Raw genomic sequence first — 24,366 nt, 5'->3', positions numbered from 1 at the left:
GATTCCACCACAGCACAGAGTTTTTCACAGGCATGTGTATATTTCTCATAAAACATAGATCAGTTTCTGTGACAACTCAGTAGAGCATTTCTGTTTTGGAAAAAGATCACCAGAAGATATGTGCTTGCACTTTTATGTTTTCATCTAGTCTTCATATTTTACTCTCACATTGCTCCTTACCTCTGGCTGATTAGAAATATTGAGAATGAGGGCCCACAGATCAGCTCGGAGTGCCGTTGGACAACCCTGACGAACATATTGTTGAGCTGCTGCGCTATCTTGCTCTGCTAAAACTGTAAGAAACAAAGCAGGTAATGAATTGATGTAGTTTAAGACTTCCAAAGTTTATCAAATACTTTACTTTTTAATTTTACAAACTGTTTTACCATGCTATAAGCATCAATGAATGGGAAAATATCTAAAAGGTCTGGTTTCCACAATGCAATTTTGAAGTAGTTCCCTGGGCAACAAGCTAACTGGTATTAATAAGCAAGGCTGTACCACCTTCTGTCATAAAACAGCACTTAGTATGTATCCTCTTAGCATGTATCTGTGACTATACTAAGGCTAGTTGCAGCTAGTAGGCTGGTATCACAACGGAGCAAGCAGCCATATATAGCCACAAAATACCTGTGTTTAAGTATGAGTGGTATCTCAGTCCAAATAGGAGATTGCCACTCATTCTGGTTTTTTGTGTCTTCCCTATTTTTATGTTAACTATACGAGTATCTTCACAGATAACTGTGGGGCAAAAAATTTTCATTTCGGAGTGTAGTGTCATGTTCTCTCATTATTAGTATACATACTCTGGAGGATAAAGACTTTCTTCCTCAGAAGATTTTTGGTTTTCCTTCAGATTGACATAAAACAAATACTCTACTGTTGACAGGTTTGCTTAGACGGGTCATTGTTGTGAAGCTTTAGGTCACTTCGTCACAAGAGCCTCATCCTGATTGCGGTACTGTACATACTGTACTGAGCAGATTATCTCATTCCTTAAATCTATAAACTTGAAAGACATGCATCTTCAGCTATCCTAATCTGGTAGAAATGTTGTTTCCCATGGTTAACTATACCCTCATACCCGAAACGTCTTTCACAACAGAGAGAGCTGGGAGAATATTTCTGGGAGATTATCTAGACATTAGATAAGTGTTGTACTGATACTCAGAAGTTTCCAAATCCATATCCTCTGATTTTTCTGAAGTCTCTCAGAAACAACTTGCTTTTCTAAATTTCACTAAATTCGATATTCACAATATCTGCCATGACATGACTTAGAAGGATGAGGCTTGGAATTATATATCTATTTAATCGATTCCTCTCTGCTTCCCTCTTTTCTTAAATACTGAACAGACCGGCCTGCCAATTTTCTGTTGAACCTGCTGAGCTCTAACACAGATGGTATGTGATCCTTTTTTTCTAAACAAAGAGGGCAAAAAGAAAAAAACTTCCCTACATTCCACACAAAACTTTAGAAAAGACTGATTCATCTCAGTGTCTGTGAGCATTTACCTTATTTTTTCTTACTGAGATACAAAATATTAGAAAATAGTTTTGCTATATACGAGATGGGTTTTATTAAATACAATAATGAAAATTCTTCAGACTTGGTAATACATCTAATATAAAAGCAAAATCAATATATCAGTGGCAACCAAAGTCATAACAAACACCCAATAGAGTGTGCTGTAGGATTCCCACTGAATGAACTGAGATTTCAGCTTATAGTCAGACTCTTAACTGACATTTTTACAAAATCTGGTGTCTTTGCATATAGGAAAAGCTAAGACAATCTCTGTAATAGAAGCTGCTCTACAGAGACAAGAGATGAGGAGTAAGAATTACACTGTGGAGTTGAACGACTGGCTCAGGAAAAACAGGAAAAGAACAGAGGGATGGACAGTACCCTGATGAGTTTTCTTGGATCAGAAAACTGACAATGAGGGATAGAAAGAGGATCGCAAAAGGAGAAGAGAGAAGCAAAAGTCACTGTTTTGTTACTGCAACAAAAAAAGGGATAGAGGACTTCTGGGCTTGTATCCACTCTTTTTTTTTTTTTTTTTGATGGTGATAATATTTGGCAGGAATCACAAGAGACAGTAAGGAACATATATTGATAGATGTCAAATATTCCTTGTATGTTTCTTCTATAAGCAAACTTGAGCTAATAAATAATTATTTCTTTTATCATTTCCTTTCTTTTGCTGGTTATTTCTTAACCTACAAAAAACCCCTGGAACTTCTTCAGAAAAAGTCGTATATAGAGACAAATGAGTGAGTTTTCCATAGTGGCTAAGTACTGCAATATTTAGCAAGTTCTGCAATTGCAAATAACCATTAAAAAGAATGTTCTGACACACAGGCGTAAATCCCATTACACTAATGAGAACTGCGTGTGCAGAGAAAGGAGTCCAGAGTCTTTGGACTTCAAAATGAAATTCAGTAGTGGCATAAGTTAAATTATCAGCAAAAAGTTACGTCTCTATGCTTCCTATTTCATTTTTAATGACATATCTGTGGAGCTATTTATCTGGTAGCTACTGCTAGACTGCAAATGCTTGATTTCTGTCTCTGTCTAAATTGCAACAGTATTACTGACTGTCTCCGTCTAAATTACAATGGTATTACTGACAATGCTTTGCGTTAGTCTGTCTAAATTCTTAAAATTCTAAGAGGTACACGTAAATGAGACAGAAATTTATTAAATGCATTCCTAACTACTCACAGTTTATTACAGATGAAAATAGATCCATACCTTTCTGTCCAACATGTATATGTTCATTTTCAAAGAACTCTAGAAAATAAGAAATAGAAAAGAATGGCAAAAAATAAATTAAAAAGATACTCCCGTTAGTAATGTACTTTACACCATTACATTCAGCTGATTTTTACTGCTGTGTCACTAAAAATTAACCTGCATCAGCATCAATGTTCTTTTTCAAAAACTAAGAAGAAACAATACTGCAGAATTGTTTCTTGTCTGAAGGATGCAAATACCGAAGCAGCACTATACTACATGAACCTAGATTTTCAATTAGGCAAGTTTCCATCTAAAAAGAAAAATCACTCGATGCTATAGCGTTTTCCATTTTTTTACAGAAAGATCACTTTAAAACCTGTTTCTACAAGAATAAATGCGTACATGGAAAACCAACAGAAATTATAGACTATTTAAGCTACTGAATATCAATGTATGGATATTTTCCGTAATCTTTTCTTAAAGATAATGATATAAAAGACATTTGTATATATCCTTATATCTGTTAGTTGACTTAACATTTACTGATATATTTGGAGACAGGTAATTTTGTTCTCTAGATCCTGAAGTGTTCGAACAGCTGAAATTAACATATTTTCAACTTAAGGTGATGATTTTAAATCTTCTCCAAATCTGACCCTTCATATTTGCCATGTTTTCTATTATTAGCTATATTTTACTACAAAAATCACTACAATCATAGTTACAGAACAAATATTTATGTTTCATTATGGAAAAATTACACAAATTACTTGATGATTGAAAAGTATTCTACTAATCAGTGTTCTATTTAAATAACTGAAGCACAGCATTAGCTAACCAGGAGGCACTTGTGCTGAATCATCAATACCCAGCTGTCCTATATTTAAGCCCAGTTCACTGAAGTCTTCTTTCTGAAAACAAACAAACAAAACCATAAAACAGTAATTAATAATGTTTAATTCTCTAAATCAATAGAGATTTCTTCTGAAAGGCTTAATGTAAATATTTTCTAAACCAAATATAGTTCTTTTAAATGCATATGAAATATGAGCTCAGGTTTTTAAAGAGAAGACTCTCACACCAATTCTTACTCTAGCTTTAGTTACAGGCTCCAGTTTTCATGTCAACTATGAGCTACACCTGGATGTAATAAAGTGGTGAATGAAAGATCAGGTTAAGGATCTCTAATTCCCAGCTTTTTTCCAACCCAGGTGTGAGTTTTTCTACCAGCATAAAACCCTCACAAGCCTTATCAGTGAAACATTAAGAAGAGCTCTCCGATTTTCCAATTATACCATCAGTACCCAAGAATTTCCTTTCATTCACAATCTGATAATAAAGGGATTTAAAATTACTTTGGTAAGAAAATCAGAAGCTAACTGATTGCCAGGTTACTGATCTAGTACAGCATCAAATAAAACTGTAGAATTAAGATAAACTACATATGAAAATTTCTTGTATGGAAAAATAATAAGTGAATAACGTGTGCAGAAGTATATGTTTAACACAAATCAAATCTGTGTGGCATAAAATGAGAACTTTCCTGCTGGCAGACAATTTACTATTTATATTTTATTTTTCATTAAAAATGTATTTTCATAAAAATATTTATGCCCTGTGTTTTAACTATGTATTTAGATTGATTTTCAATTTCAAAAAGAGAAACTTATCATGATACTAATATTCTTCCTTATTGTTTAGAATTTTATTCATTAGCAAGGCAAAATAATTGTTACAGAAAACCTCTTGTAAGAAAACATACTCACCAATTCTGGAATATCTTTAACTTTTAGAGGAACTTGAATTAGCCCCAGATGATTTCTGAAACTAGGCTGTTCTCCATTTTCATAATTTGGGTTTCGAAGATTCATCAGTACCTTAAAAATGGTAGCTCTGTCATTCCTTGAGTATATTCAGAAATTTACATTCAGAACTCTTCTTAACCTCACCAGTATCACAAACAGTATGTTCAGTATAAAACCATTTCCCTCAACTATCACATATATATGCCATATTGTATCTCAACATTTTCTAAATCAAAAAGGAGCCAAATTTTTAAGGAACCAAACATATTCTACTTTGAAAAGTATGCTCAAATTATGAAATAAAAAAGCAGAAATAATTTTTGATACATGAGATTAAGTGCTGGCATTAAGACATTAGTAATGTCTTGACTAAAATTCTTTTCCTCATAAAAGCTATTTGAATGCAAAGAGTACATTTCTGATGACTACAATATGCAGGATATTCTTCAGTATTACTTTTTTCTGATAGAATTTTTATCTTACACTCGCAATCTTATGTGGTTTTCAAAGTGCTACATAATTTGCTACTAAAATAATTTCTTCCTAAATAACAATACACCAAAATATCTTTTCATTTAACAAAAAAAAAAAAAAACAGCATTAAAAACCTAAAGTAAGGATAAAATTTAAGGGACAAGGTATCATAATGTCAAAGTAAGTAACTGATCTATAAAGGAATTTACAGTCTCTTACATACTGTTATTCTATGGGTATAGATTTTGATATTATAATGTTATAATGGGAGGAATACTGAGAAATTGTCCGAGCAGTCAGGGGTCAGGTCAGGAAAGCTAAAGACCTGACAGAATTAAACCTGGCCAGGGACATCAAGTGCAACAAGAAAAGCTTCTATAGGTATGTCAGTAATAAAAGGAGGACTAGGGAAAACGTGGTCCTTCTCCAGAAGGAACTGGGAGACCTGGTTAGTGGGGATGTGGAGAAGGCTGAGGTTCTCAATTACTTTTTTGCCTCAGTCTTCACTGGCAAGTGCTCCAGCCGCACAGCCCAAGTTGCAGAAGGCAAAGTCAGAGGCTGGGAGAACGAAGAACTGCCCACTGTAGGAGATCAGGTTCAAGACCATCTAAGGAACCTGAAGGTGCACAAGTCCATGGGACATGATGAGATGCATCTGCAGGTCCTGAGGGAACTGGCAGATGAAGTTGCTGAACCATTATCCATCATATTTGAGAAGTCGTGGCAGATTGGTGAAGTTCCCACTGAGTGGAAAAGGGGAAACATAGCCCCCATTTTTAAAAAGGGAAAAAAGGAAGACCAGGGGATCTACAGGACAGTCAGTCTCACCACTGTGCCTGGCAAGATCATGGAGTGGATCCTCCTGGCAACTATGCTAAGGCACATGGAAAAAAAAGGAGGTGACTGGTGACAGCCAACATGGTTTCACTAAGGGCAAAGTGTGCCTGACACATTTGGTGGCCTTCTTGATGAGGTTACAGCATTGATGGATAGGGGAAGAGCAACTGACATCGTCTACCTGGACTTGCCCAAAGCATTTGACACTGTCCTGTGTAACATCCTTGTCTCTAAATTGGAGAGACACGGATTTGATGGATGGACCACTCAATGGATAAGGGATTGACTGGATGGTCACACACAGAGAGTTGAGGTCAATGGCTCAATGTCCAAGTGGAGACCAGTGACGAGTGCTGTTCCTCAGGGGTCCATGTTGTTTAACATCTTTGTTGGTGACATGGACAGTGGGATTGAGTGGACCATCAGCAAGTTTGCTGATGACACTAAGCTGTCTGATGTGGTCAACACGCTGGAGGGAAGGGAGGCCGTCCAGAGGGACCTTGACAGGCTTGAGAGGTGGGCCCATGGAAACCTAATGAAGTTCAACAAGGCCAAGTGCAAGGTACTGCACTTGGGTCAGGGCAATCCCAAGCACAAATACAGGCTGGGTGGAGAATGGATTGAGAGCAGCCCTGAGGAGAAGGACTCGGGGGTGTGGGTTGATGAGAACCTCAACATGAGCCAGCAATGTGTGCTTGCAGCCCAGAAAGCCAACTGTATCCTGGGCTGCATCCAAAGAAATGTGGTCAGCAGGTCGAGGGAGGTGATTCTGCCCATCTACTCTGCTCTTGTAAGACCCCACGTGAAATAGTGCATTCAGCTCTGGGGCCCCCAACACAAGAAGGACATGGAATTGTTGCAGTGAGTCCAGGTGAGTGCCACAAAGATGATCTGAGGGCTGGAGCACTTGTCCTCTTCTATGAAGACAGGCTGAGAGTTGGGGTTGCTCAGCCTGGAGAAGAGAAGGCTCTGGGGAGATCTTATAACAGTCTTCCAGTACCCTAAAGGGGGCCCAGAAGAAAGCTGGAGAGGAGATTTTACAAGGGTGTGTAGTCACAGAACAAAGAGTAACGGCTTTAAACTGAAAGAGGATAGATTTAGATTAGATATAAGAAAGAAATTTTTTACAATGAGGATGATGAAACACCAGAATAGGTTGCCCAAAGCAGTTGTGGATGGCCCCTCCCTGAAATTGTTCAAGCCCAGGTTGGATGAGGCTTTGGGCAACCTGGTCTAGTGGAAGATGTCCCTGCCCATAGTAGGGTGGTTGCAAATAGATGATCTTTAAGGTTTCTTCTAACCCAAACCATTCTACGATTCTATGATAATGTTGAGCTGGCAAGGATTCTTTCTAAAATGAGTTTCCAGCTCTTATGAAATTCTCCCACAATACCCTACCTCTACAATTCTCAGTTTCATAAGTATTCTGTCACTATATAACCTCACTGTCAGACTTGTAAATCAAAAGATTAATGTAAGAAACTGCAATCTCTGGGAAGAAAATAGTATAAAAGAAAAAGAGAGTGACCATGAGGGTCACTGGATAAGGCTAAAATGAAGATGAATTTGTTTACAGATTCAAGATTAAATGTACAACTTGGCTGTTAATACAGTGATGGAAAACAGAATAAATTAAAATATTCCAATATTATTATCACTAACTGAACAAGAGGAGCTCTTTAGGAATGTAATAAAACAGATGGAAAGTTTATTGTTGGATGCAGAAATGCATTCACAATTCATAACCATGAAACAATTTACACTTAAGTCAGAAATACTATGTATCTCCTTTGCCACTACAAAGACATTCCACTAAACTTGCACTGAATAGTGAAATATTAATACATTAATTCTGACTGATAATTCAATATTAGACTTCCAAGTTTTATTCTGTAAATTAGGATGTCATCTTAACTCTGTAATTCTACACTGTCGTCACACTCTAGACGATGTGTTTCCTCGTAACTCATAGGAAAACTTAATTTTCAATCATATTTTAATGCAAAATCTCCTACTATGTCACCATTAAGTTCACTGTCATCGATGTTTATTGTCCATCGTCCATGTCTATTCTAGGCGCAGCTGGTAAAGCAAGTTCTGTTTTACTAAGACGTTCTGTGCTTGAACCATACAAAATGATGAGTAATACTGTCATTTCTGACTTTAAAGATTCAGTAGTTGCTATTTGTTTAATGGTTTGGTTTGATTACAGACAAAAGCCTCAAAATTTCACACAGTTCTGTCTGATTTTTCACAATCTTCATAGAGGACCTTCAATTTCAACTGCATACATGTCTACTATCTACCACCAAACAGTTTATTAGCTTCACTTTTTGCAATTTAAAATGCAAAATGATTTATGAAATCAGTTGCAGAATTGCTCTCAGAGGAAAGATGTTAGCTCCCAATTGTTCTTTGGAGAAAGAGAAGTTTATCATAAGTACAATTTAAAACTGCAGTTTAAAAAAAGAGACAATAGCATTTTGTTTTGTAAACAAAATGGAGTCATAAAAAACATGCCAAATTTCACTTGCTATAAAGGATAAATTGTTTGAAATACACTTAACAATTATTCTTCCCACTTCACATGAAAGACTATAATGGATGTCAAGTCAATGGCTGAGTCGTTGTTTCATAAAAGCTTACCTCAAGAAAATCCTTCGGTGCATAAACGGGCCGGAAGAGACTTAGATCTGAAATAAGATTTCAATAATGCTAAGTTAAAAGCAAGAGATGAAAAAACCATGCTATTTCCCTATACCTGTAACATAATCTAGTAATTTCAATACATTAAAATAACATTATCACAGATATCATGGCTACAACCACCACATATTCTCGAAGATTATGCTACTGTTAGTGCCTTAGTTTGTAAACCCCAAGTAAGTCAACAGTAGTCACAAGAAGTTTTTAGTTTTTCCACATAAGTCTTCAGATTGAACCATTCTTAGACATGGGAGAGATATGATTAAACTGAAGGAGAGTAGATTTAGCTTAGATATAAGGAAGAAATTTTTTGCTCTGAGGGTCATGAGACACCGGAACAGGTTGCCAAGAGCAGTTGTGGATGCCCCATCCCTGGAAGTGTTGAAGGCCAGGTTGGATGAGGCTTTGAGCAACCTGGTGTAGTGGAAGGTGTCCCTGCCTGTAGCAATGGGGTTGGAACTAGGTGATCTTTGAGGTCCCTTCCAACCCAAACCATTCTATGATTCTATAATCCATGATAAGTATTTGCCATTGCAGAGGTGGTACTCTTATACAAACTAGTACCTTTGCAAAATCATTTACTTTAAGAAACTTGGATATGAACTGACAAGGCAGTTAGCCTTGCTCTCCCAAAGGACAACATGACTGTCTATTATGTGCAAGTGTGTCCCAGTTTTAGCTGGGACAGAGTCAGCTCTTCTTTTTAGCAGCTAGAAGAGCTCCGTGTTTTGGTTTTACTCAGAGGCTCGCTCTGAGAAGAATGTTGATAGCAAGCTGATGTTTGTGGTTGGAAGTGAAACTCCAAGGACTTTTCAGCTTGCTGGAGTGCAGAAGCACGGCGGGATAAGGGGGGAGCATAGTTAGGACAACGGGGACACAATTCCCGTTGTGATTTGTGGTGGAACTTAAGATTGAGGGCCAAACTGGCCAATTAGTATTCCATATCATGCAGCGTCATGCCCAGTATAAAAGTGAGGGACAGCCGGACAGAAGGGCTTTTGCGCTTTGGCTCTTTCGCCGCTTTTGCTCTTTTGCGCTTGCTGCGCTTTTGCTCTATTGTTTTTCTTTCTTTTTCTCTCTCTCCCAGTACTCCCACTCTCGGAGTACTCTCTCTCTCTCTGCCCCTCTCTATTTCGGGGCCTCGCGTTCGTCCGGGATTGCAGCTTCGGGACGAGACGGGCTTCGCATACGAGAGGGTGGTGAGCATCTACACTGTGTATTAAATCATCTGTATTAAATTGTTCTTATCTCAACCCACGGGTTTCCCGTTTCTTCTTTAATTCTCTCCCTCATTCCTGGGGGTGGGGGAGGGTGAGTGACTGGCTGTGTGGGATGGTCAGCCTAACCCACGACAAAGTGTTACTTTCATCTTTTGTTAATAAAATGTCTGAGCTTAATTATCTATAGTTCTGAAAGTTTTCTTTCTATTAGCCTAAGCTTACGCTAAGAGGAGCTGTGCCCTAGCTGTATAAATCTCAAAAGCACTGAAATGAGGAGTATTATACCATAACCTCTCAGTGATGATTCAAAGTTAGTACAATAACTTGCAACAAAATAACAATGAAATGAATATTTATTTATGCATAATGACACATTACCAATGAGAAAAAAGATTGAAATCAGTTTACCTTGAGGTGATTACATTAAACTTTGACTGGTATCTAAGATGTATATGCTTTTTTTCTGTGTACAAAAGTTTAATGCACATAAATTTAGTTGACCTACCTGGCTCATCAGTTCCCATTTCATTCCATTTATTAAGTAGTTCTTTCTGTTCACTTACAGGCCTCTGAAAGGAACAAGAAAGTACCTCTTCTTTTTTTAATAGAATGAGCAAAACCATACCTATTTCAAACACATAAATTAATGTAACACTTTAAAAAACAGATTGCACTAGTGACATAAATTTATTTTGCTTACACGTTATCCCCAGCCTGAAGGTATATTCTGCTGTAGAAAGTCCAAGCTCCAGTTCAAGGAAGAAAGGAGCCTATTAAATAGTTTCGTGTGTTTACTAATGAATTTTAGGCTATTTAGCAGTCAGTTTCACATACTGAAGATTTACTGCTCATTCCACAGAGCTGTTGGAATTAGTCATCAAATTCCTGTCCCTGTCTCAGTCATGAAGAGCAAACACAGCTGCATCCTTTATCTCATATGATGAACCATAGAGGTTCTGCTACCTATCAGATATACAACAGGAGAAAGACAAAGAACACAACATTCTAACATTATTCCCCAATTCCATGATCTTTAAAATTAAAGCCTCTAAATTAACAAAAACCAAAACAAAACAGAGCAGAATGAATGACAAACAAAATTAGCCATGTACCACTACCTCTCTCTCCTAAAGTACCAGTTCAACTATAGCTTTCTCCAGCACACAAAGTGTATCTGTGTTGTGCACAGGCTATGCAGCCAGAAGTTATACCACTGAGTCTGCACATGAAAACGCTCTATTAAGAGCAATGAAATTAGTAATTAGCTTTCCAACATGCTGCTCCCTCAAGAGGATAATTACTGCAACAGCAAAGAGGAAGATCTCCCAATAGACTTCATCTTCTCCCAGTTTGGGCTATAGCATACATTACCACTACCCTGAAAATTAATCTTTATTAAAATTATTTGGACACCGGCCTTGCAGCTCTTGATAACCACATGTAAAATGAACGCTACAAGTGTGCAAGACATGGCTTAATTTCAAAAAAATGCCAGTTTGGCAACAGAAAGTTAATACTACATTACCTTCTGTGCTAGTGGGATACTGAGTTCTGTGCACATGCTGTTTAGACTTTTTAGAATTCGCTTCTCCCAGCTTCCCTGAAACAGACAAAAAAAAAAATTATATGAAATTTCTTTTCCCTCCAGTTGCATTTATCATGTAATAACAAGCAGCTTTTTAAAGTCATATATAAGAAAGGACAGCAAGAGTCATTGATCGACATCTGCAGATAGAATGAATATAACAAGAAATGATGATCAAACAAGAGAAAAATTACTGACAATATTCTGATCAAATCTGTTTGTCATTCTAGTGTGTTTTTTCAGATATGATCAGAAAGACAACAAATACTAAGTGTTCTATGCCTAACTCAGCTAGGAATGAGGGGAATATAACTCTGCCTTATTAGCAGTAATTTGGTTTCTGCATTAAAAAAAATTATTCTAGCAGTAAATTAAATGTAATGTTATTTTTTTTTAACAAATCCTGTGTTCTCTATCTTGTAAAGTCAAATTTATAGTATTTTTTTAATATATTTTAATGTCCTAATTAAATAAATTACTTTTATATTTTAGGATTAAAAAAAACCCTTTAAAACTAATTGTTTTAACTAGAAAAAGTTTTATCTCGCCACGTCAGGTATCTTCCTAAGGTCCTGACTTCTGTTAAGGGTTGTCCTCTCTGTCTTCTGTCTTTCCACAGCACAGATAGAAAAGAAAATGGAGGAAAGAAATTGAGGTCAAAGCTTCATAGATTTCAATTTATGAAACAATATTTTTCTTGGAAGCTTCACAGTCATGAAAAGCATTCCCGAGAAACCCTCTCAATGAGGCGTGACCCAGAAATGAAGATTCTTTCTTGGTGCTACCTGTCTATGGTTAGTTGTTTTTTTTGTTTTCATATGGTATGTTCAATATGTTACCTCTGAGTGTGTACAAAGGCGAGATAATGCTCAAGGTACAAAACCAAATATCAACTTTAATGCAAAACCTGTATAGAACAAATGCTTGGAACATGCGGGCCCTCTCACAATTATATCCACGTAAGCTATGCGACTTTACAGAAAAACGACGTGAGCTTTATGTTACGTAACAACTCTAAGAGAAAAGAGAGAGACAGAGAGATGGAGAGGAAGAGAGAGAGACAGAGATCACCAGTCCTGAATCCAGTGTCAGAACTGCCAATAGGGGGATAGACACTCTGTTCAGGGTAAGGAGGTTGCCCCTATTTATTGGCCCCTGTTTCAGGAGTTCTGGAGCCTTCCCTTATCCCTGCTCCAGGAGTGGATGAGACAAGATAACAGACACTAGGCCATTCCCCATCACTCAGCTCTCTCTTGAGGTGGTGCTCACAGCACAAACACTTGGAGCTCATCCCTTACAGACTCCTGTGTGCACGCCTACTGCTTTTCTTCTTGTACTTTATTCTTCTTGAATCCGAAACAGGATTCTTGCCAGCATCTCTCAGGCAGCTGAGAAGGTCACTCCTGGTACAGACAAAACCCTGCACTGGGGGCAGACATCCAGGTTTTTGCAGCTGTGGAGCTTCAGGGTTGACCCATGTGAGAAGAGACCTGGGGCCTCTCTATGCTGGACAGACCCTGTTCCAGCCGGATCCGCAATGGTCCTCTGCAGGAAACCATCATCCAAACTGGTGGCACCTCTGGGATAATATATTTGACAAAGAGCAAAATGCTGCACAGCAGCATGAGGAGAGAGGAAAGAAGTGGAACAGCCTATGAACACCATGGTGAGAGGAGGAGGAGGAGGAGGAGAGGCAGATGTGTTCCAGGCACTGGGGCAGAGATTCTCCTGCTGCCCTTGGGCAGGCCCGAAAAGGAGCAGGCATTTCCCTGCAGCCATTGGAGAGGACCACATCAGAGCAGGTATCCACATTACAGGCCACAGAAGATCCCACACTGGAAGCATGTGGATATTTCCTGAAGAAAGCGTGGCCCATGAAGAGCCCATGTGGCAGCAAGTTTATCCTGAAGGATGGCGGCCCTTGGGAGGGACCCCACGCTGGACCAGGGGAAAAGTGTGAGGAGGACAGAGCAGCAGAGAGGAGCTGGTATGGAGAGCGCGCAGCCCCTGTTCCCTATCCCCCTGTGGCCCTCAGGGGAGGGGGAAGAAGAGTTGGGAATGGAAGAGTGAAGTTGAGCCTGGGAAACAAAGTGTGGTGGAGGGAGAGGTGTTTTGATTTCTTGCTTTGTTTCTCCCTTCCCTAGTTATTAATTGGCAACAAATTAAAGCAATTTTCCCTCAGTCAACTTCCTTTTGGCAATCGGCAATCGATCTATTGAATACTATCAGCTAGACCAGACTAGACAAGACTAGATTAGATGGGAATGGAATGGAATAGCTCAGCTGGAAGAAACCTACAAGGATCCTCCAGTCCAACTGCCTGATCACTCCAGGGCTGACCCCAAGTTAAAGCATGTTATTAAGGGCACTGTCCAAATGCCTCTTAAACACTGACAGGCTTGGGACATCGACCACCTCTCTAGGAACCCTGTTCCAGTGTTTGACCACTCTCTTAGTAAAGAAATGCTTCCTAATGTGCAGTTTGAACCTTCCCTGACTGATGCAGCTTTCAACCATTCCCATGCATCCTGTCACCGGACACCAACCAGAAGAGCTCAGCACCTCCCCCTCCACTTTCTCTCCTCAGGAAGTTGTAGAGAGCAATGAGGTCACCCCTCAGTCTCTTTTGCTCCAAACTAGACAAAGGACTTAGCTGCTCCACATAGGATGTGTCTTCCAGCCCTTTGATCAGCTTTGTTGTCCTCCTCTGGACGCATTCAAGGACCTTCACATCCTTCTTAAGTGATTGGGCCCAGAAATGCAGACAGTACTCAAGATTGCAACCGAAAATCCGTACAGAAACTCTCTAACACAATTGGTACTGTTAGAAAGTAGGCATCACTTTATTGCGGCACCAGGTGCATAGAGGATATTTCCACCTAGCATGCACACAGGGTCCTGGGATAGAATCTTAGTTACACATTGTAATCATCCATATTCATAACATTTCCCCAAAATCGTACATGTTCAGTGTTATTCTCTTAAGCAATTGGTTCATTTTCTCTTGCCTAGCATGTAAATTACTCAGTCCTTTGCCTCCACCTTACTTTTGGCTCTGAGGTATGTTTAGGGTAGGTGGTCCATGAGTCGCTGGTCACCATCTCCCCGTCGGAATTACCTTTCCCCCAGTTACTGCTGCAGGTGCTGACAACTGAAAACGTGGTAACAAAGTTTATACATTTTCTCGGATGTTTCCCCTTCAAGAATGACAAACTCTCATAGGGAGTTTTTCAGTAAGCAGGCATCTGCAGGTAGGAGCAGCAGGATAGTTCCAGCTTGCCCTGGAATCACATTTTTCCTCCCATGTGATTCTTAGGGTTTGCAGGGCAAAGTCCTACCCCACCAGGAGGGTTGTGAGGGGGGGAGAGGGAAGGAAGCGGCTTGCAGGGGTCACCAGGAGCAAACCCCTTGGGAAGGCGGGGACAGAACTTGCTCTGCTCTGTCCCTGCCAGGGGGTCCTCTCTGCTGCTGTGGCTGCTGCAGCTGAGAAGGCAGCCGGGACTGGGAGCTCGACCGCGGGCTCAGCCAGCTTGCTTCCTGGGGCAAACGATCAACTTTGTCTTTGCTTTGTCTTTACGTTGTCCTTACTTCTCCTTCTTGTGAGAGACAGTAGTAATAGGACCACTACTAGATATGGCTCCATAACACTTCTGATGTCTGCTTTAGTATCAGAGCGAGCAGTCAAAAGTCTCGGGGTGCAATGCAGGTGTAGAATCCTCCAACACAGGCTGGAGGAGCTGAAGTGTGAGCGCGTGCGCTACAGGTACAAAAGCATGAGAGAACTTCTCTCCAAAGGCTCCTCATTGCTGCTGCACTGCTGGTGCCATGGAGGGAGCTGGGAGCCCCGCCACAGGGGTTGGCCAGGCACGGAGCTCCCCATGCCAGCCAGGGATGCCCTCGTGCCACCCCCACTGCTCTTCCTGGCGAGGTCTGGGGGCCCTGGGAGCTCTGTGGTGCCAGAGGTGCTTGTGCTTTGCACGTTGCCGAGGCCACAGAGGCAGGGACAATGGCCGTGGTGTGGCCATGGGGCTCCAGTGCCTGTGACAGCACAAAGGATGAGTGCTGGGGAAGTTTCCTGGCTGCTCAGCCGGAGACCACGTGACTCATGGGAGGCATAAAGGTGGGGCACTCCCAGGAGGGAGTGGGGCAGTTCCCTCCTGGAGACTGGAGTGGTAGGAGTCCCTGGAGAGTGGTGTCTTGAAGCTCTCTGTTAGAAGCCTTTGATTGCGGTATAGACCTTTGGAGTGAAACAAGACCTTCTGATATACGAGGGGAATCACAACAACTTTCTGGGTTGTGATTCCTGAGGAACGTGAGACCAGTGGTCTGCGACAACCAGCGTCCTGTGACAATTGGTGACCCCGACGTGATTTGGTGAAACGTGAACCGTCTGGACCGCAAGGTGAATTGCGGTGGAGTTAAAGTCCAGCGAAGCTCGAGAGCAGAGGGAGAACTGCGTTTTCAACTCAGGCATCTAGAGCAAGGTGAGCCGCTGGGACTACACATGGGTCAGAACTTTGTAAAAGAAAACCAGACCTTCACCTTCCTTAAATCTGCGGGAATGGCTGCGGGGGTCAATATAAGCAATGAAGATTGATATAATCTACTTAACTGGGCAGCAGGACATGAAGACCTAGTTAGCCTTACTTTCACCTTTAACCTAGAACTTTGGAAAAGGTTGGGAGATAAGCTACTTTGTGAAGTAGTCCTTGGAAAAAAGGACTTAACAGCTGCGTACATGGGGGGCCCTGGATAATATAATTCAAAAGGGGTTGGCAGAAGAGGAGGAAGATGAATTAACAGATTATGTATCAGTGAGCGAAGGGTTTGAAGGAAACAACAAACTGTCTGAGGGAGGACTGGCCCCAGACAGTGTGGACAGTGAATTAGATGTATCCTCGCTGTTCACGGAGATCAACAAAGATGCGGGGACTGTGCAGGGACTCTGCCCCACCCTGCAGGAGATATTGGAGCGTTCCCCACCCTTTGCCCCAGCAGCCCCCCCTTCCTCCTCAGGATGCATAACACCTACGGCTCCGCCACCTGACCAAATGGCCCCACCCCCGGCAACTTCATATCCGGCAACATATCTGGGACAGGTACGAGCTATGCAACCAGTACTAGTACGCCAGGCCGTGACAATGCTGCAAGATGTGTCCAAACAGTTAGCAACTGTAGTGGAGATGCTGCAGCAGGCCATGACCCGCCCTGCAGTAAGAGAGATTATAGGAGAAACCTCCGAAGCAAGTGACAGCTCAGCTGGGGAGTTACCACCGGTTTCTCCACCAAGGAAAAAGTCGCCGAAATCCGCCCGGCCGGTCCCTCCAAAAACATACTTATCCCCTGCTCCACAGTCGAAAACAACAGAAACTACCCCGCCTGCCATGACAGTTCATCATGACCCAGTACTTTTCTGGAACGAAGTTAAGACAAAGGCAATAGAGGCCGGGGACTGGAGTTTGATGCAAGCTTTGGGGTTACCAGTCAGTAATGAAAAATTAACTTCAACAGAAATGGGAAGAGGGCCGGGTGTATTCCCTGTAGAACTGGCCCTCCCAGGTTCCAACCAGCCCAATCAACACTTGGGCTGGTCATGGAAAGTAATTCAGGACATGCAGAAAGCGGTAGCGCAATACGGATCAAATTCCCCGGCAGTAATGCAATTATTACGATTATTAAACTTAGAAGTACCGGTACCGTCTGATTTTCAACATCTAGCCCAGGTCATGTTTCAGCCGGTACAGCGCTCCGTTTTCATGAATGTTTGGAAGCAGTTGGCCGACCAGCAGGCACTACAGAATATTCAACTACCCCAAGGCGACCCGTGCTATGCTGTCGGCACGGATGTCCTGATGGGGACAGGCCAGGTATTCAGTAATCCGGCGATCCAGGCGCAATGGCATCCCCAGATCCTCGAACAAGTTAAGCAAATAGGGATGCAGGCGCTAATGCGTGCAACAGAAATGGCGGCGCCTAGGGCGAAATACTCGACAATTAAACAAGGCCAAGGAACCGTTTCTGCAGTTTGTCGAGAGGTTACAGGGGGCAATAGAAAAGCAGATATACGACAGTAGATTACGGGCCCTGTTAACAAAGCAGTTGGCAAAAGACAATGCCAACCCCGATTGCCAGAGAGTTATTGAAGTACTGCCGGGGGACCTATCTCTAGAAGAGATGGTAATTGCATGCGCTAACGTCAGGCCTGTGGAGTACAAAACGACCGCACTAGCCGCCGCCCTAATGAAAAAACAAAAATGTTATAAATGCGGAAAGATGGGCCATCTCGCCAAAAACTGCAAATCAAACGGCCGGCCGGGAAACAGCAGAAAGAGAAAGCGTGCGCAGATGTCTTATGGTCCAGGCAAGCCCTTTGCGGGAACGCTGCAACAGCCGCAGACCAGTCCAGAAAAGACCCCTGAGGGAATGTTACGGCAACCCTTTGCGGGAACGTTGCAGCAGCCACGAACCAGTCCAGAAAAGACCCCAGAGGGAATGTTAAAGCAGCCGGAAAAGCAGCCAGAACAGCCGGGGTGGATGTATCCAACTTCATCAGAACAGTGGATATATCCACCGCCGACCTGGTATGATAAAAAAATATAAGAACGACTTCCCCATGACCTGGTCTCAAAGGTATTTGACGTAATGGCTGTACATGGAATCGGGACATTAGACACCTCTAAAGGTCATTAGGCGTTTTTTTTTTCAAAAAAGAAAAGGGGGAATTGTTGGGGAAGTTTCCTGGCTGCTACAATAGAAAGCACCTGTGCCCCGTCAGGACAGGTGCTGTGAGTCCCATTGGTCAGCCGGAGACCACGTGACTCATGGGAGGCATAAAGGCGGGGGACTCGCAGGAGGGAGTGGGGCAGTTCCCTCCTGGAGACTGGAGTGGTAGGAGCCCCTGGAGAGTGGTGTCTTGAAGCTCTCTGTTAGAAGCCTTTGATTGCGGTATAGACCTTTGGAGTGAAACAAGACCTTCTGATATACGAGGGGAGTCGCAACAACTTTCTGCGTTGTGATTCCTGAAGAATGTGAGACCAGCGGTCTGCGACAACCAGCGTCCTGTGACAGATGAGGGCACTAAGGGTGCCAGTATGGCTCGGCTTGGGCCAGTGGTGAGTGGGGCAGGCAGGAGGAAGGCTGGGCCAGACGAGGGCTGGGGCAGAAGCAGCAGCCCCCGTGGGGATGAGGGCGCAGCTGAAGTGGGGAGAGCCTCGGGCGGGCTTGGTGCAGCCCTTGGGGCTGGGCGCAGGAGGTGCCCGGGGGGCTGTGGGGATGTGCCCCAAGCCCACGGTGCTCACCTACTTTCCCCTAGCTGCCTCCGAGCTCCCTCGCCCCCTCTCCCACCCGTCCCTGGGCCCAGGCATCTCCTGCCCCTGCTGCCCAATCCACTGTCTCCCTCCTACTCCTCCTCACCGAGCCCCTTCTCTTCCTCCTCCAGGCCATGGCTGTGGGCATCCTGACTCGCATCCTGACCTTGCTCAGAATCCTGCAGCACTTCCTGATATGGAATAGCTGGACAGACAGGGCCACGCAAGACCTCCTGCGGCAGCATGAGGAGCAGGAGCAGCAGGATATGATTTGGCTGCAGGAGCAGATGGAGCAGAGGAGCCAGCAGATGCACGGGCTCGCCCAAGAAAGCATGCTCCTCGCTGTGTGCCAACACTGGTGGTTCTGGGCCTCTGCCGAAGTCCTGCTCATGCTCTTCATGCTCTACTGGCTGCCCAGGCAGAGGAGCGCCGACTCAGACAGTGACAGCGAGCAGGGAGGCTCCAGCAGCGCGGAGGAGGAGGAGGAGCGGAAGGGCGAAGAGCATAAGCGGCGGGGCAAAGCGAACTGCAGTGGCCTGCTGGATCAAGTCAGGCTGTCACACAGTCTTCAGCCACTCAAGGCTGGTGCAGGACATGCAGAAGACGTTGAACCGGATGAAAAGGACTTTGTCCTCAGATTGCTCAGAGCTGTAGATGCTGCATCCCTGGAGGCGTTCAAGGCCAGGGTGGATAAGGCTTTGGGCAAACTGGTGGAGGATATCCCTGCACATGGCAGGGGGGTTGGAAAGAGATGATCTTTGAGGTCCCTTCCAACCCTAACCATTCTATGATTCTACGATTCTATGAAATGGATGAAGAGGACTGTTATCCAACAATAAAGGGGTTAAAGTTTTGTGTAACAGTTTCATGAAGGTGTGATAGTTTGATGTGTGGGGGGGTGTTCTGGTGGCAGGAGAGGGGATTTGCTCCCTGTGCCACCAGATCTGAGTCCCATCCCCCCCGGGGGGTTGAGCCAAATTGGCACCTCTGCGAATTGCCCTATTTAAGTTGAGACAAAGGGGCGGGAAAAGGTCTTTTGCTCAGGAGCGAGGAGAGGGGAGGAGGGCGCTGCCCTCGCTCCCGGCTCCCGGCCGGGCGGCTGCTCGGGCCCGGGCCGGCGCCATGTGCTCAAGATGGCGCCGGGGAGCCACACGGGGGGCTCGGGAAGCACCTCGCTCCCGGGGTGCCTGCCGGGCCGAGCTCCCCCAGAGAGGATTAAGATCTAAGAGAAAACAACCACAAGGACCAGGTCAGTCAAGATGGAGCAGGAGGAGGTGTACTGGAGCTGACGTTTTCCCTTGCAAATCGGTGTGAAGATGGCAGGCGGCCCCCCTGCAGCCAGGATGTACTCGGCGGAGCAGAGACCCACTCGTGGCCCGTGGAGAAACCCACGTCAGGAAAGAGATGCCTGAGCCCAGGAGAGGTCGTGGAGCAGGGGATGCACGACGAGGTACTGTTAATAATGGGCATGGAATGCACGACGAGGTCGTGGAGGCATCTGGAGTCCGTGGGACGACCCACGCCGACGCGAGTGGCAGCAGCTCCCTAAGAGGCCGAGACTGGTAAAGCCCGAACTGGTGCAATCCACGGGGAAGGATTGCAATCCTGCGGGCAGGACTTACGTTGGAAAAGTTTGGGGACTTTTTCTTCGTGAGTAGGGGATCCACCGAAGCAAGGGAAAAATGGTGTAAAGACTCCTCCTCCTTTAAAAAAGGAGCGGCAGTTAACAATGTGATAAATGAGTGAGTCCCAAACAGAACTCCAATTAAAGTTTACAATTTATTAGGCGAATAAAAGCAAGCAAACAGCGCTGGGTGCGCCGGGAGTCTCCGCTCCACCAAGACGCACACCATGTAGTTCTTATTTCTGGTTTATATTCCTTTTACTAATACATATTCTTAACTATTTCCGAGAAAAGGTGGTCTTATTACAATGGGCTCAGAGAAGTCATCTCCGTAGTCTCCACCCCTAACCCTCCCAGTTGCGCGTGCGCAGTGTCTCCTGGTGGTCGTGAGTAGGGGTCTCAGGGATGAAGGCTGTATGTCTTCCTCGTGATGACTTTTTCACCTCCCCAGAAAACTAGTGAAGTCATCATGACTCTGCTCTGTGAAGTCATCAGGATCGTCTTTGTTCTCCATCTTGGCTCCTGCTTATCTTACACAAGGGTTATGCAACTTACAGATACATGACTTAAGTAAGCTGACTTAAAAGTGGTTAAGTGAGATTAGAGATTAAGCGCGTACAGGCCCCTAGGCCCCTCTTGTCTAACACCTTGCAACTGGCAGTAAAGCAAAAGAAGAAGAGGAAAAAAAAAAAACCCCAAAACGTTAGGTGGCTTTTGCTAGAAGTGAGAACTATATCCATACCATTCTGTTTTCTCTAGGACTGCGGTTATACAAGAACGAACAGAATGGTTAAAGGTTACCTATACAGAGAAGGTCATATTTCACTGTGCGGCCCTAACATTGTTTTATATTGCCATGTATCAGGGGAACACATTTCACAATTAGGGCTCCTGGTTAGTAGCATCATGAGGCATTTTGCAGGTTTACGTTTTTGCATTTCACAGAGATCTTAAACTAAGACAATCACTTATCTTGAATAAGCACACCTTACTCCTTGCCACCTATCCATCTATTGTCCCATATTGACACGAATCAAATGAACGTATTTCACAACAACATGGATGAACTGACCTGCACTCCCCCATTCCCTGTCCCCCTGCGCCGCTGGGGGGGAGGCAGAGCCAGGAACAAAAGGAAATAGGGGGTGGGGAGGTGTTGTTTTAAGATCTGGCCTTGTTTTCTCTTTCTCCTCTCAAGTAACCAGTTTCATTCCCTTGTGTCTCTTGTTAGGTAACTGTTAATAAATTGTTTTTGTTTTAAGAAGAAAGCCTGAGTCATGTTTTGCCCGGGACCATGCTTGGTGGGTGCTCCCTCTTGGTTCTTGTCTCAACCCTCAGTCCAAAAAAACCACGACAGAAGGGTTCAGTCGGCAGTAGGTGATTTACACATACCTAAGAAACTAACAAGATGTCCATCCTTGAAGCTGTCAGCAGTGATTAAAACAGAGACTATTTATCAAGAACTGTCTGCCCTTGGAGGGAACATCCCAGAAACTGCATAAACTTTGCTATCATGTTTTTCTAAACTGTGAACATGCAGTGACTTGGGGGAAAAGGTAATTCTGGCGGGGGGAGATCGCGACTACCAACTCACGGACCACCTACCCTAATTACACCCCAGACCCAAAAGAAAGGGGCGGAGGAGGAAAACTGAGCACGCGAAGTAATCTACATGAAAAGCGAGAGAAAATTAACCAATTGTTTAAGAATATGTAAATATGTTATGAATTATGCATGATTGTAGTGTATAACTGATTTTCGGTCCAGAAGCCGGTGTGCACGCTAGGAGGAGAAATCCCCCGTGCACTCAGCGCTGCAATAAAGAATACCTGCTTTCTAAAACTTTAAAACAAGTCTTGGAAAGGTCAGTTTCCTTTTCAGGTATCAGGACCTTGTTCGCATTTTGCAAGCTTTTCTCAAGACTGGCTTTCTGACGAGGCTGCATCCAGTCACAGGAGCAGGCAGCCCACTGGAGGCCAGAGCACCTGTCTGAGCTACCACACTGCTGCTCGCTCACTCCTCCCCCTGGTGGGATGGGAGGAGAAAATCAGAACGAGAGGGGCAAGATCAGTAGGTTGGGATAAGGATAATTTAATAGAACAATATCAGAATAAAGGAAAGAACAGGGTGAACAACTATAAACATGCAAACACGAGAACAAAACGAACCAAACCGCCACGTGAAAAGTGACCAACCACCTGCTCCCCCTCCCCCGGCTGCTCCCCCAATATATACCCTGAGCATGATGCCACATGGTATTGAATAGTCATTGGCCAGGCTGGGTCAGCTGCCCGAACCTTGTCCCTTTCAGCTTCACGAGAAAAAAGAAAGTTAACTCTTTCCCAGCCCAACTCAGGACAGCGCCCACCAGGAAAACATCTTCGACTGCCTGCTGCTCGTGCCCCTGAGACCACCCATTGGCCCTTTTCCACTGGAGCTGGTCAGCACGGCGCAGATGCCAGTGAAGCACTCCTGCGCCTGCATGGAGCACCTCCTGGAGAACGTGCTCTGCTTCCTCCCCTACTCCGTGACAAGCAGAACAGAAGCCAGGCCTCTGCTTCCTGCGCAGCCTCTGCCCCTGCTCCTAGTTGTGATGCTCCTCTGGCCAGGAGGCACAGGAGGGATTTCCCCAGTGTAAATATACCAATGCTGCTGGAATCAGCTGTTCCATCACTGGGTGACGCTTTTTTGGCTGTCTGGCATCAGGCTAAGATCAATCCACCACACTGATTGCATCGAAATTCCTTGTTGTGCTAACAACACGGGTTTAGTTGCAAATCCAAAACGCATGCACATCCAAACCTAGCATGCACACAGGGTCCTGGGATAGAATCTTAGTTACACATTGTAATCATCCATATTCATAACATTTCCCCAAAATCATACATGTTCAGTGTTATTCTCTTAAGCAATTGGTTCATTTTTTTCTTGCCTAGCATGTAAATTACTCAGTCCTTTGCCTCCACCTTACTTTTGGCTCTGAGATACGTTTAGGGTAGGTGGTCCATGAGTCGCTGGTCACCATCTCCCCGTCGGAATTACCTTTCCCCCAGTTACTGCTGCAGGTGCTGACAACTGAAAATGTGGTAACAAAGTTTATACATTTTCTCGGATGCTTCCCCTTCAAGAATGACAAACTCTCATAGGGAGTTTTTCAGTAAGCAGGCATCTGCAGGTAGGAGCAGCAGGATAGTTCCAGCTTGCCCTGGAATCACATTTTTCCTCCCATGTGATTCTTAGGGTTTGCAGGGCAAAGTCCTACCCCACCAGGAGGGTTGTGAGGGGGGGAGAGGGAAGGAAGCGGCTTGCAGGGGTCACCAGGAGCAAACCCCTTGGGAAGGCGGGGACAGAACTTGCTCTGCTCTGTCCCTGCCAGGGGGTCCTCTCTGCTGCTGTGGCTGCTGCAGCTGAGAAGGCAGCCGGGACTGGGAGCTCGACCGCGGGCTCAGCCAGCTTGCTTCCCGGGGCAAACGATCAACTTTGTCTTTGCTTTGTCTTTACGTTGTCCTTACTTCTCCTTCTTGTGAGAGACAGTAGTAATAGGACCACTACTAGATATGGCTCCGTAACACTTCTGATGTCTGCTTTAGTATCAGAGTGGGCAGTCAAAAGTCTCGGGGTGCAATGCAGGTGTAGAATCCTCCAACACAGGCTGGAGGAGCTGAAGTGTGAGCGCGTGCGCTACAGGTACAAAAGCATGAGAGAACTTCTCCTCAAAGGCTCCTCATTGCTGCTGCACTGCTGGTGCCATGGAGGGAGCTGGGAGCCCCGCCACAGGGGTTGGCCAGGCGCGGAGCTCCCCATGCCAGCCAGGGACACCCTCGCGCCACCCCCACTGCTCTTCCTGGCGAGGTCTGGGGGCCCTGGGAGCTCTGTGGTGCCAGAGGTGCTTGTGCTTTGCACGTTGCCGAGGCCACAGAGGCAGGGACAATGGCCGTGGCGTTGCCATGGGGCTCCGGTGCCTGTGACAGCACAAAGGATGAGTGCTGGGGAAGTTTCCTGGCTGCTCAGCCGGAGACCACGTGACTCATGGGAGGCATAAAGGTGGGGCACTCCCTGGAGGGA

General features: G+C 44.3%; 1 protein-coding gene across 2 annotated transcripts in view; it reads right to left on the bottom strand.

Moving 5' to 3' along the window:
• Positions 1-24,366, bottom strand: part of TBC1D19 (TBC1 domain family member 19) — a 77,068-nt gene that overhangs the window by 23,488 nt on the left and 29,214 nt on the right. For both annotated transcript variants that reach the window (XM_086611904.1, XM_086611905.1), the window contains 7 exons: positions 11,311-11,385; positions 10,291-10,354; positions 8,506-8,552; positions 4,510-4,620; positions 3,582-3,654; positions 2,759-2,797; positions 181-293 (listed from right to left, as the gene is read on the bottom strand). In XM_086611904.1, coding sequence (XP_086468030.1) covers positions 181-293; positions 2,759-2,797; positions 3,582-3,654; positions 4,510-4,620; positions 8,506-8,552; positions 10,291-10,354; positions 11,311-11,385 — 522 coding nt within the window. The remainder of the gene's footprint in view (positions 1-180; positions 294-2,758; positions 2,798-3,581; positions 3,655-4,509; positions 4,621-8,505; positions 8,553-10,290; positions 10,355-11,310; positions 11,386-24,366) is intronic.

Source organism: Tauraco erythrolophus, chromosome 5, assembly GCF_009769465.1.
Source record: "Tauraco erythrolophus isolate bTauEry1 chromosome 5, bTauEry1.pri, whole genome shotgun sequence".
NCBI classification, from domain to species: domain Eukaryota; kingdom Metazoa; phylum Chordata; class Aves; order Musophagiformes; family Musophagidae; genus Tauraco; species Tauraco erythrolophus.
Note: the sequence above shows the minus strand (reverse complement) of the source record. Positions and strands in the feature narration are given on the sequence as shown.